The 14,427-nt window shown below is 36.0% G+C and overlaps 1 protein-coding gene across 3 annotated transcripts in view; it reads right to left on the bottom strand.

Annotated features, from left to right (window-relative positions):
• Positions 1–14,427, bottom strand: part of LOC123525566 (RB1-inducible coiled-coil protein 1-like) — an 88,105-nt gene that overhangs the window by 9,908 nt on the left and 63,770 nt on the right. For 2 of the 3 annotated variants that reach the window (XR_008370076.1, XM_045304709.2), the window contains exons 18-24: positions 9,828–9,953; positions 8,912–9,020; positions 6,435–6,657; positions 5,779–5,827; positions 4,719–4,766; positions 3,745–3,806; positions 1,805–1,932 (exon numbers count right to left, since the gene is read on the bottom strand). Coding sequence is in view for 2 of the 3 variants with exons in the window: in XM_045304709.2 (XP_045160644.2) it covers positions 1,805–1,932; positions 3,745–3,806; positions 4,719–4,766; positions 5,779–5,827; positions 6,435–6,657; positions 8,912–9,020; positions 9,828–9,953 (745 nt within the window). In the remaining variant the exon portion in view is untranslated. Of the gene's footprint in view, positions 1–1,804; positions 1,933–3,744; positions 3,807–4,718; positions 4,767–4,826; positions 4,918–5,778; positions 5,828–6,434; positions 6,658–8,911; positions 9,021–9,827; positions 9,954–14,427 lie in introns of those variants that run through there. The other variant, XM_053537753.1, reaches the window with a different exon arrangement.

A 14,427-nucleotide genomic window follows, 5' to 3' on the forward strand; every position in this document is an offset into this window, starting at 1 on the left:
GCTTGAATACTTTGATACTCTTTTGGGCTTTTAATAGTTTAAATTGATTGAAATTAACTTTTAATTAATTTGAAAAATTGTTTTTTTTGGGAAAACTCATGCCCCCCTTTGCTAAGAAAAGGGGGACATGGACCTCGAAAAGTGGTAAATTTACCACCTTTTGGGGGGCTAGGGAAAACCCTGTAAATCCCATCTAAAACCTGACTTTTCAAGACTCTGCAGGCCTCGACCTTAACTTTTTTCAGCAGGTCCACCAACTGCTGAAATCTAGGAGAGCTGCTCAGACTTCAGTGGACCTCCAATTTTATCACATAAATTGTGATGTTGTAGACGTCATAACTTCATATGACTCAAAGAAACAGGACTTATTTCTAAAATAATTAAAAATGGAAGACTGTAGCAATCTGTTATCCCGAAAAATAATTATTTTGAAAAGTGTCCTAAAATATGGACACAATAATCATCATCCACCCGACGTTGACCCGTATTGAAAGTGAAAAAAAAAAACATTAATAATTATCGGTAATTATTCTGATGATAAACTAAGTAATTAGCCTTGTTTTCATCATCAATTAACACCCCCTCAAAGAGCTAAAAGAAGTGTGTCGGTTATTATGGCATCTGAAGTGGAGATCAAAGCGGTATAGTTGCCCGAGATTGTCATGGCATTACGTCATGTTTTCGCGCCATGAGACACATCACTGTCTGATCGTACTTTCTCGATTCCTTAAATTGTTGAGAAGAAATCAATAAAAAAGTTATTTCTTTATCTTTTTTTAAAAGCGAATGTGCAATATCCCGAATAAACTGACATGTAAATGTGTCGTGAACGATGATAGTGGACAGCCTACCTCTGTGACCTATTTGCCCTCAAGAATATCTAACAAAGTGTTGTGTCAAAAAATACATGTACTATGAATAATTTAAAACTTATTAAAATCCGAAACAACATCATACTGCTTTATTTTAAAACCACATTTCTATTTACGTTCACGAGGTCACGTAACCTATTCTGCCGTGCTAACAAAAATCTGTTTGCCAAAAATCGTTTTACTCCGTGTATTTAAATTGCTGCCGCTTTTTCATTATTTAAGATTTTTTAATTGTGTTTTTTGTACATTCTGGTCAAGAGTCTGAATTTTATTACCATAGTATGTACCGTTTATTTACATTAAGAAAGAAGTAAATAATGAAGATCGCGCTGTTTGAAATTTTACAAAACATTATATGAAAATCTGATCGTTTTTAAAGAATTTTGCCTACATTCCTGTCGATATCTTATTAAAATTGTTATAGAACTCGAACTGTATTAGTTCTCAAGCGGTGTTGAAAATTTGAAGCGATTACATTGAAAACTGAATGCACCACGCGCGTTTATTGTGTCAAAAGTAACCGCGATGTAAATAAGATATTACGATAGGGTGCACGTGTTTGTGGAATGGAAAATTACCAGCATGACGTTTTGATATTTTTAGGATTCACGGGTAAATTCCAGTGAATCCAGGTAATTTTGCCTGATGTATTAATTTCTCAATTTGGTAAAGTTTCCACGTAAAAACCACTCGCCCGATCGGTGGAGTAGTCCATTCGTGCAAAGAGCTATAAAAATAATAATATACTTATTTGCAAAAATATACGGCCCGATTTTACCGCTAAAAAAGTTTAGGGTCGGCGGTAAAAAAATAGGGTAGGTCGGGCCACCGGAAACAAACAATTTTTTTTTTTACGCCTCACCCATAATGAAATACTGTGCCAAACCAAACAAGACAATTAAGTACTATCTTTCACTCATTTAAAGTCTTACCTGATTTGAGGCCTAAAGGTGACAGACATTCTGTGTGTAGGAAATGTAATGTAGTACCAACAGTAAACACAACATACTGGTCTAGGCGTTCATCCAGGCACAGTAATACAAGGTCTCCTACGTGACAACTGCAATAAATTTATAACAGAATTCAGTCATAACCAAAGACTAACCAAGTAATCAAAGGCCTGAATGGCCTGAGTCGGCTAATGATTGATGCACTGACAGTATAGTCTACCAGTTTCAGTTTGTTTTTAGTTTTTTTTCTTAAAATTTCATTACACAACTCGATATTTACCCAAAATATTATATCCGAATACGATTACACTTTTCTCCAGTTTGAACAATATATTTTACAAATTGTGATGATACGAAGACATTTAGCAGCAATTGGCAGTATCTGACATTGAAGTTTACGGTTAAATTACCTCTTATTTAAATCTTTTCATAAAAAAGTTATTTCGTTTCGTGAAAGCAGCCAAACATAGACGATCTACTTTCCATTTCAAAAACTACAAGAAAATACAATTTAATGTTTCGCCGATTTGTTTATTTCTCGAAAAATAAGAATTAAAATCATTTTTAATATCAGTAGTAACTAAACAAACCAGTAAGAGCTTCTTCTTCCGATAATTTATCCGTTTACTGACTGCAAAATTCAACCCACGCAAAGTTTATAGAAATCATACGATGCGTGTTTATGTTCAATGTGGAAGAATTAAGGCTGATCGGCTATGTTACCTAACGCATCCAAACGATTCAGATTTTGTTTTTAAAAAAGCATTGTGTGCGTTTCTGTAATTTTATATACGTTTTTATACGCTTAGAAATTATTAGACATGCGTATTTGCATTATTTCTATACGTAATTTACGCTAATACGCATCTTATCTGGAGCCCTGTGGAACTATTTTTTGTCTTTCGCTGGATGTTACCCAAGCTTTGTAAGCCTGCGCAATTCTTAAAATGCACATTTATGCTTAATGAGTTACATTCGAGAATTACACAATTACAAGTCATAAATATGACAGATTACATCGTATATTGGTCATAGCAAAGGGAATTGACACAACTTAACTTCATTCGTGCAGTGAACTGTTTGAAGTTTGAGAAATCTAATGGAACTACATCCCTTCACTGTGTTATTTGGTCCATTTAGAGAATCGTTGGATAGCAAGGACTCGTCAAAAGGCTTTCAGCCTTTAGCTGACTCAAAAATGACCCTCTAAAAAAATCTAAGTAGGATTTTTACTTTTGAAATTAACTTTTTGCATTTATTTTTGACATTTTTGTATTTTGAAAAATTCCATTTAATGTACAAAATTACAGTTTCAAACAGAGTAAAATGTCTGGGTGACTTCTGAAATAATGAAAGCAATAAACATTCAAAATGGATTTTTAAAAATAATTCGCTTCATTTGATTATAATTATCAATACCATATTATGTGTATCTAAAATTTGTAGATACTCCAGTATTTTACCTAAACTACTTGCAAGTAATAACTAAAATCCTCAGTTGAAACAAGGCAAGGCTTCAAAAAAGAAAGCTAGACTGGTAAACATCTGTCATTAAATTTCTACATGTAATGATGTTCAGTTTACACTAAGTGTTAGTTCCACCTTTCAGTGTATCAAAAGCCTTCTCCAGTCTGCTTCCTGGAAAATTTTGCAGTGGTGCATATGAGGAAGTGAGGTCATAAACCCCAAGGGGTTTCCGATTCAGAACATCCTGGCTCAGCAGACAAATTCTTCACATCACCCTCAACCCCCCCCCCCCCCCCCCCCCCCCAAAGCTATGGATGTTAACCATGCAATAGTTACTTAGTTTTGCTGAGGAGATTTTCTGGCAAAAAAAAAGGGCAGAAAGACACATTTTTGTTTCTTTATCATTGCATTTCTTACAGTACATTGAAGAAAGCAAGGCAATTATTGTAGCATACCTGGTAATAGAAACCTTGTCCTGAACTAATGACCTTGTGCTGGCTGACATAGAAAGCTCCATCTGTAATAACAACATTTCAGAGATTAAGCATGAACTAAGAAAAAAAAGAACATGTTCATCATGTGTCATATTCAGGAGGAATCTACTAACATAACAAAAGACATAACAATTGAGCCTCACCATAAGAAAACTAACATAGTGCGTTTGCGACCAGCATTGATCCAGTCCAGCCTGCGCATCTGTGCAGTCTGGTCAGGATCCATGCTGTTCGCTAACGGTTTCTCTAACTGCAATTAAGGCTTTGAAAGCGAACAGCATGGATCCTCACCAGATTGCGGGGATGTGCAGGCTGGTCTGGATCCATGCTGGTCGCAAATGCACTTTGTAGGTTTTCTCATGGTGCAGCTCAATTATAATTCAAGCATGCTTCTTTGTGCTCATCCACTTTCCTAGTTGACACAATTAAGACTATAATGCTTATATAAATTTTATGGGTTTTTTTTGTACTAGAAAATACATTGAAACATTGCTTGCTTGAGCATCGATGCCTCGAGCATCCAGGCTCACTCAAGTAATTCATGGGATTCAGGCAGTTTTCTTTATATTTTGTAAGTTTGGTTCACTCGAAACTTTGGTACATTTTGCTCATCCCCTTATGACCACCAGCCACAGTGTTTAACTGGATCTAATTATCTTTCCAGCATAATAAAATAAACAAACAAGATATTAAATTCAAAAGTATCATGTTTTAGCATTTAAGGTACAACATCATTTTAAGTTTCTATACTTTTCTATGTATTGACTGTCTCAACCTTTGAAGAGGCAACCTCAAGATTTATGTCCAATTTTTAAAATTTAGGAAACACTGTTAGTACTGCATTATTTCTAATGGTAACAAGAGACCCAAATGGGCCTAGTTTGTTCACCTCAGCAAGTCATTTTAATAAAGACAGTACATAAAAAAATACTAACCACTTTCTGTTGCATTTTACTTAACTCTTCATCTTTCAATCTTACCACCTGTAAAAATGTTTCGGAATTACATGAATATGGAACTACATTCAAACTATTACAATTTTTTATTCCCAATAATTACATAGAAATACATGAACACATAAGTAGTCGACATTTGTAAACATCCATTTCATGCATCCATATCACAAACCATAACCTATAACAAAAAATAGGCCAAGAAAATTCTGTATAAATCCAATCAAATGAATTCAGGCAATAATTTTGAAACATTTAAACTATTATTTATTTAGTAATTACTTTGGATTTATTTTTGGATTTTACTTTCTTGTCAAAAGAGGGATTGTTCTACTGGTACATTACAGTTATACTGCAAAATGGTTTCTTACTTTACACAGAATTACTGTAGATTTTTCACAATTCTTTTACCTAAAGTTTTGATGCAAATGGACTTATTCACATTTGAGACAAAAATTCATATCACATATAGCTAGTTACAATTTGGGAGATAATGCTGGTAAATATTCATAACCATCCTAAATTTGTGAGTCACACTGTACATAATATTATATATTAGCTAAATATTCTCCAATGTACAGTCCTGACAATCATTTAAAAATGCTATCACACTCACTTTGCTGTAAATTAATAGTACTAGTTTATACTTATTTACATTAGCTCAATTTTGATGAAAGCTTGAGACTTAGTTGAACCAGTCTCAAGTCCGCTTTCTCGAAAAACGAGTACTGGTGTCATATGTAAAGGCATGGTCGTAACCCAGTGGGGCTCTATTCCATAACCCCCAGGTTGTGAAATCAGTAAAATTCGTGGGTGTTAAACTTTCCAATTTTGGCCAAAATGGTCTATTTTGCCAGGATATAAATTCATGGGTTTCAATTCTGAACATAAAATAAATGGGACTTTAGCTTGATTATGGGAATTAACTTCATGGTTTGACTCAAATACAAAATCCACAAAAATTAGTGCCCAACAAATATTTATGATTTCACAGTAAACAATAAAACTATGTCAAGAAGTGTGTTCAGTGTATAAGACTTACATCCTCAAGGGCTTTGATTCTCTGGTGTAGTGCAGGTTCCTCTGGATCACTGGAAAACAAGTGTAAAAACAATTAGCTAAACATGTATGCACTGAACATTTATGACATTACTATGCAGTAAATACTAGTGTTTCTGGATCTCTTGCCATAATTTACAAGTCTATCATAACCTTGAATTGTACATGTACTAAACTGGAATACTGAATGGCACATCAAATCTAGTAATACCAAAGTCTTAACTCTTAAGTAAGGCTAACAGCTGTGATACTTTCAGGTGGGAACACTCAAATGCCACAGAGTTAAATGTATTGCAAGCCGACCTTTCTTCTATTTTGTACATTTCCACCAATACTTGAACACTATGATTTTGCAAAAATTTAAGCTTGTGAAGGTGACGACCCAACACCCTTACCTTGACAATAAGACACTTTTTATTAGATTTTACAGTTAGCTTTTTATGGGAGGATGAACACAAATGCAGTGACTAAAATATACTGAGAAAGAAGAATCTTTATATCTATACATGTACACTCTATTTTAATATCAAAACCATAATCTGTTAAGCATTCTTTTGTCAACAACAAGATTTCAGTTCTGGGGAATCAAAAATGCTTACTCTCAATACTCTGGGTTTCTTTAATTCAGCTTAATCATACCTTATTTTTACAACAGACTGTGAGGATTTGGTAATACTAGGGTCTACCGAGTCCGAGCCCAGACTCTGTAGCTGTTCCTTGTACTGTTTGACCTGTTGCTGTGCCAGACCGAGTTCACTCTCCAGGTGCCGTTGGTTGGCCTCCTTGTCCTTCAGAAAGGTCAATGCTCGTTCCTTGATGTCCTCCGCCTTACTCTTCTCCTCTTTTAACATTTCTATTTGCTCTGAAATAAAACTTGTTTTCTCAAACATGGTAATATATGGCTTCCTTACATGAAGAATTCAACGCCCCAAGTAAGGTGCAAACCAACATCGGTAAAGGGTAAGTGATTCGTAACCAGCAACCTTAACCACCCTGCCCAGCCAAGGACAAAGGCAAAAGAAGTGCTAGAAATAACTACATATTTTTTAAGCTTTCCCTTATAATATGGTTAATAGCAACACAAATCGTCATTAAACAAAAATATCAAAATGTCTTTTACAAAACTTTCCTTTGTACAGAAGGAATACTGAAGGAAAATAAATGAGATATATAAATCTCCATTTACAGAGTAAACAGACAAGATTTACTACTTTCAAACAAGAGGGTCATGATGACCCTGAATCGCTCACCTGAGTAATATGAGCTACATGTTTCAAATGTCAAACTGATGATTTTTAGAAATTTTTTTGGAAGATTTTTCGATGTACAATCAAGTAACCTGGGGCGGGGCCAATTTTACCCCGGGAGTCATTATTTGAACAAAGTTTGTAGAAGTCTACTAGGCAATGTTACATATAAAATATCTAAGATCTAAGCCTTCTAGTTTATTTTTAGCAAATTTATGAAGATTTCCCTATGTACAATCAAGTAACCCTTGGGGCTGGGTCAATTTGACCCTGGGGGGTCAAGATTTGAACAAATTTTGTAGAGGTCCACTAGGAAATGCTACATGTCAAATATATAAGCTCTAGGCCTTCTGGTTTATTTTTAGAAAATTTTGACAATCTATGTAAAATCAAGTGACCCCTGGGGCAGGGTCAATTTTGACCCCAGGGGTCATGATTTGAACAAATTTTGTAGAGGTCCACTAGGCAATGCTACATGTCAAATATCTAAGATCTAGGCCTTCTGGTAATAAAAATTTAGAACATTTTTGAAGATTTTCCTATGTAAAATCAAGTGACCCCTTGTGCGGGGTCAATTTTGACCCCGGGGGTCATGATTTGAACAAATTTTGTAGAGGTCCACTAGGCAATGCTACATGTCAAATATCTAAGCTCTAGGCCTTCTGGTTTATTTTAAGAAAATTTTGAAGATTTTTCTATGTACAATCAAGTAACCCCATGGGGCGGGGTCAATTTGATCCCGGGGGTCATGATTTGAATAAATTTTGTAGAAGTCTACTAGGCAATGCTACATGTCAAATATCTAAGATCTAGGCCTTCTGGTTTATTTTTAGAAAAATTTTGAAGATTTTCCTATGTAAAATCAAGTGACCCCTGGGGCGGGGTCAATTTTGACCCCGAGGGTCACGATTTAAAAAAAATTTGTAGAGGTCTACTAGGCAATGCTACAAGTGAAATATCTAAGCTCTAGGCCTTCTGGTTTATTTTTAGAAAATTTTTGAAGATTTTCCTATGTAAAATAAAGTGACCCCTGGGGCAGGGTCAATTTTGACCCCGGGGTCATGATTTGAACAAATTTTGTAGAGGTCCACTAGTCAATGCTACATGTGAAATATCTAAGCCCTAGCCCTAGGCCTTCTGGTTTATTTTTAGAAATTTTTTGAAGATTTTCCTATGTAAAATCAAGTGGCCCTTGGGGCGGGGTCAATTTTGACCCCGGGGTCATGATTTGAACAATTTTAGTAGAGGTCCACTAGACAATGCTACATGTCAAATATCTAAGCTCTAGGGCTTCTGGTTTTTGAGAAGAAGATTTTCCTATTTAGATTTTTAAAGTTTTTCCTTTTGGTTGCCATGGCAACCAGAGTTCTGCATGGAATTCAATTCTTTGAACAATTTTGAAAGGGGGCCACCCAAGGATCATTCCTGTGAAGTTTGGTGTAATTCTGCCCAGTGGTTTTCAAGAAGAAGATTTTTTTAGAAAATGTTGACGGACACACGACGCACGACGGATGACGGACATTGAGCGATCACAATAGCTCACCATGAGCCTTTGGCTCAGGTGAGCTAAAAAAACCCTGTGTACTTTAAGTTCAATGCATTTAGAATTCACTAGCATCAAATTTCTGCCACAATCTGCCTACCGAATGGCAAAGGTTTTCAACGAAGCACTAAATATCTGCATGCTGCTCACTTTTAGAGATGTGCATTGTCATCCATTATGTATATGAAAAATTACAGATAATTAAATTTAACAAACACAAATTAAAAATTACAATTTGCCAGTGCAGTCAATAATTTTGCCTTTGACTGGGTGGGGACAACGATGGGACAGGGGTATTCTGTTGAGATAATAATTTCCAGTTTTACCTTGGTACTTTTTGATATCTACAACCACATCTCTCTCTTTAATTTTCAGTTCTTCTATCACTCTATCTTTCTCTTTGCTGACTCTGTTCACCGCTTCATTGAACTTTGTCTGAAACATTTTCATTGCAACATCAGCTTTTGTAAAGATAGGATATCACTTTGACAAACAGCAGATATGGACATAAATTTCTTTTAAAACAAGCACAATTGGGCCAAAATTGATTGCTTGACTATCATCCCAATCTAGTTTCATTTTTATGCAACCCTGACACTTTTTTTTCTAAAAAAAATAAAAGAACATTTTTCAAAGCTGTTTTAAAGAATGCCTTTCAATATGTGTGTTATTCATTTGTTTAACTGACATGGCCTCTACTGTATATTTATTGTTTTTTAAATGTTTGACTGTCATTTTTGTTTTTTCTTACGGAATACTATTATCAGAAACAGGAAGTAGAAAATCAAATCCTGCCTCCTCCCTCATTTTAAGAAAAATGTGCATAATAATTTTGCAACTAATTTATAATGGCCTTCAAGCTGATACAAACTGCATTCTATCTGGTAATATCAAACTTTCCTGCAATAAGTATTACTATTACTATGTAGATATGATTGCACAGATGACTTTTCATGTCGCTTAAATAGCTAATATATACGTAGCAACTTTTGACCAAAGCAGACAAAATTGAAAAATATCAAACAGGATTAAGTCTGTCTATGTCAAAAGCAGGGGGATTTTGTCCAGAGTGTTTTTGTCCATATTTCATAGGGATGTGAATCCAAGCCAGAAATTATAACCACTCAGACAAGAGCAAAGTTTAGAGCAATACAGAATATAATATTTCAGATCAAAATAATTAGTAAATGAAAAATCATTTTTTTCTTTATTTGATATGTCAAAATGAAGACAGCTTGTCACCTGTTTATCACCAGTCATTGTAGTAAGACTAGATTTCAGTTGCAGGGCATCCTCTTTCTCTTTCTCTATAAGAGATACCAGTCGATTAACCTCCGTATTGTGCTGTTCCTCTAATTGGGCAACTTTCTATAATAATCATTATCAACAATTTATACAAGAAAATCATTAGATATCATAGGATGTTTCTGGTTTACATTACTAATCATGAGAGCTACACTCATAACTGACAAAATTTCAAGCAATTCTGCAAGTTCTGAACTTCAAAATCATTTAATTCCGTTAAAATAAAAATCATTCAGTTTCAGACAAAATAGTTATTCTGTGTGGCTATAAATTCAAGGATTTCAAATTTTAATTAACAAATTTATGGGAATCTAATGCACCTGTTTGGATTTGAGGCAAAAAAAGTAGTTGTGTTTCTGGTGGCGCAGCCAAGACAGTTGGACTGATTCTCTTTTTACTACCTAAGAATTGTAGTATTTGATGGAAAGATTGTTTAAGGTATTAGATCACTAATAGAAAAACTCCTTATTGAAGAGTATTCAATTCCTACTTTTACTGCAATTCTCAGGGGGTCGTAGGTTCAAGCCCTACTGGGACCAAATTTTTTTCGCCTTATTTTCCTTTTTTCTAGTAAGTTTTTACTTCTTTCAAGACTTATTATTGATTTCTTGTACAAAAATGGAAAAAAGATTAATCTTATAAGCGATTTCTTGGTGTTCAAAGTGAATTTACTACTTAAACAGAAGGGGTCGAGTTACACATCTTTAAAAATATTGAGTTACACGCAGTGAAAGTTCTCTATTTTGCTTCCACCTCTAGATTATATATTGTGGAAGAAATTTAGGTAGGTTTTACATCTGCCCTAAGGTTATTTTTAAATGGGGTTAGCAAAATTCAAAACAGAAACACAGCATTCGACCTATTTTTTTCAATGTTGAAGTATGAATTCTGTCTCATTTAATCCGTTTACTTGAGGCACCGCAGAAAAAATGATATTGACATTTTATTTTGTGTTTTATAATTGTTTACCAATAGTTTGATGTTTCTTTTATTATAATAAATGGTAAAATGAGTTCTCTGCAAACGTTTTGGATAGTGGCTATCACTTTGAAATTTGTCTCTACTTGAGCTTGAGGAGATACCATAAGTTATACAAAATTTATAAAAAACGGCACGGTAAAAGTTGTTTAAAAATTGCAAAATAGTGCAAAACACGGTTACTTTTTAGAATATACCAAGCAAAGGCCATTTTGTAAACATTACTATTAGTGCTCTAATACCTTACTAATAACATGTTTTCCATATTGTAACACCACATTAACAGTTAACATAACAGTTCTTCTGAGTAGTTGTTGTTTGTGGTTGGCTCCTGCTTTGTCTTCTATTACTACTGTTGTAGTTTACTCAAACTTTGTGCTAGAAATTCTAAACTGTATTACATCATTTGTCCATCTTTCTACTATATTGTCCAGGTCTAAATGTTTGGATCACAATTTACTGAATAATACAACACAATGGTTAGGTGCAAACAATGAGAAACTAATTTACTAAACTGAAAATGTTTTGAACAAGAATGATGTCAACATTGTATGACACAATCATGCCCACTGGACATGCTTGACAGACTAATAATAAAAGTCCAAACAAGAGGTGAATAGTGGTCCTAAGTTGCTCATCTGACCTTGACTGACCTTGAATATATGTATGACACACTGAATCATGAATGGTAACAACTGTGTTTAGTATAAACTAGCTGCCCCTAAAAGAGGCCAAGTGCCACACTGAATCATGAATAGTAACAACTGTGTTTAGTATAAACTAGCTGCCCCTAAAAGAGGCTAGCTGCCCCTAAAAGAGGCCAAGTGCCACACTGAATCATGAATGGTAACAACTGTGTTTAGTATAAACTAGCTGCCCCTAAAAGAGGCCAAGTGCCACACTGAATCATGAATGGTAACAACTGTGTTTAGTATAAACTAGCTGCCCCTAAAAGAGGCTAGCTGCCCCTAAAAGAGGCCAAGTGCCACACTGAATCATGAATGGTAACAACTGTGTTTAGTATAAACTAGCTGCCCCTAAAAGAGGCCAAGTGCCACACTGAATCATGAATGGTAACAACTGTGTTTAGTATAAACTAGCTGCCCCTAAAAGAGGCCAAGTGCCACACTGAATCATGAATGGTAACAACTGTGTTTAGTATAAACTAGCTGCCCCTAAAAGAGGCCAAGTGCCACACTGAATCATGAATGGTAACAACTGTGTTTAGTATAAACTAGCTGCCCCTAAAAGAGGCCAAGTGCCACACTGAATCATGAATGGTAACAACTGTGTTTAGTATAAACTAGCTGCCCCTAAAAGAGGCCAAGTGACACACTGAATCATGAATGGTAACAACTGTGTTTAGTATAAACTAGCTGCCCCTAAAAGAGGCCAAGTGACACACTGAATCATGAATGGTAACAACTGTGTTTAGTATAAACTAGCTGCCCCTAAAAGAGGCCAAGTGACCACACTGAATCATGAATGTAACAACTGTGTTTAGTATAAACTAGCTGCCCCTAAAAGAGGCCAAGTGCCACACTGAATCATGAATAGTAACAACTGTGTTTAGTATAAACTAGCTGCCCCTAAAAGAGGCCAAGTGCCACACTGAATCATGAATGGTAACAACTGTGTTTAGTATAAACTAGCTGCCCCTAAAAGAGGCCAAGTGCCACACTGAATCATGAATGGTAACAACTGTGTTTAGTATAAACTAGCTGCCCCTAAAAGAGGCCAAGTGCCACACTGAATCATGAATGGTAACAACTGTGTTTAGTATAAACTAGCTGCCCCTAAAAGAGGCCAAGTGCCACACTGAATCATGAATGGTAACAACTGTGTTTAGTATAAACTAGCTGCCCCTAAAAGAGGCCAAGTGCCACACTGAATCATGAATGGTAACAACTGTGTTTAGTATAAACTAGCTGCCCCTAAAAGAGGCCAAGTGCCACACTGAATCATGAATGGTAACAACTGTGTTTAGTATAAACTAGCTGCCCCTAAAAGAGGCCAAGTGCCACACTGAATCATGAATGGTAACAACTGTGTTTAGTATAAACTAGCTGCCCCTAAAAGAGGCCAAGTGCCACACTGAATCATGAATGGTAACAACTGTGTTTAGTATAAACTAGCTGCCCCTAAAAGAGGCCAAGTGCCACACTGAATCATGAATGGTAACAACTGTGTTTAGTATAAACTAGCTGCCCCTAAAAGAGGCCAAGTGCCACACTGAATCATGAATGGTAACAACTGTGTTTAGTATAAACTAGCTGCCCCTAAAAGAGGCCAAGTGCCACACTGAATCATGAATGGTAACAACTGTGTTTAGTATAAACTAGCTGCCCCTAAAAGAGGCCAAGTGCCACACTGAATCATGAATGTAACAACTGTGTTTAGTATAAACTAGCTGCCCCTAAAAGAGGCCAAGTGCCACACTGAATCATGAATGGTAACAACTGTGTATAGTATAAACTAGCTGCCCCTAAAAGAGGCCAAGTGCCACACTGAATCATGAATGGTAACAACTGTGTTTAGTATAAACTAGCTGCCCCTAAAAGAGGCCAAGTGCCACACTGAATCATGAATGGTAACAACTGTGTTTAGTATAAACTAGCTGCCCCTAAAAGAGGCCAAGTGCCACACTGAATCATGAATGGTAACAACTGTGTTTAGTATAAACTAGCTGCCCCTAAAAGAGGCCAAGTGCCACACTGAATCATGAATGGTAACAACTGTGTTTAGTATAAACTAGCTGCCCCTAAAAGAGGCCAAGTGCCACACTGAATCATGAATGGTAACAACTGTGTTTAGTATAAACTAGCTGCCCCTAAAAGAGGCCAAGTGCCACACTGAATCATGAATGGTAACAACTGTGTTTAGTATAAACTAGCTGCCCCTAAAAGAGGCCAAGTGCCACACTGAATCATGAATGGTAACAACTGTGTTTAGTATAAACTAGCTGCCCCTAAAAGAGGCCAAGTGCCACACTGAATCATGAATGGTAACAACTGTGTTTAGTATAAACTAGCTGCCCCTAAAAGAGGCCAAGTGCCACACTGAATCATGAATGGTAACAACTGTGTTTAGTATAAACTAGCTGCCCCTAAAAGAGGCCAAGTGCCACACTGAATCATGAATGGTAACAACTGTGTTTAGTATAAACTAGCTGCCCCTAAAAGAGGCCAAGTGCCACACTGAATCATGAATGGTAACAACTGTGTTTAGTATAAACTAGCTGCCCCTAAAAGAGGCCAAGTGCCACACTGAATCATGAATGGTAACAACTGTGTTTAGTATAAACTAGCTGCCCCTAAAAGAGGCCAAGTGCCACACTGAATCATGAATGGTAAACAACTGTGTTTAGTATAAACTAGCTGCCCTAAAAAGGCCAAGTGCCACCTGAATCATGAATGGTAACAACTGTGTATAGTATAAACTAGCTGCCCCTAAAAGAGGCCAAGTGCCACACTGAATCATGAATGGTAACAACTGTGTTTAGTATAAACTAGCTGCCCCTAAAAGAGGCCAAGTGCCACACTGAATCATGAATGGTAAC

The sequence above is a fragment of the Mercenaria mercenaria genome, chromosome 3, assembly GCF_021730395.1.
Source record: "Mercenaria mercenaria strain notata chromosome 3, MADL_Memer_1, whole genome shotgun sequence".
Taxonomy (NCBI): domain Eukaryota; kingdom Metazoa; phylum Mollusca; class Bivalvia; order Venerida; family Veneridae; genus Mercenaria; species Mercenaria mercenaria.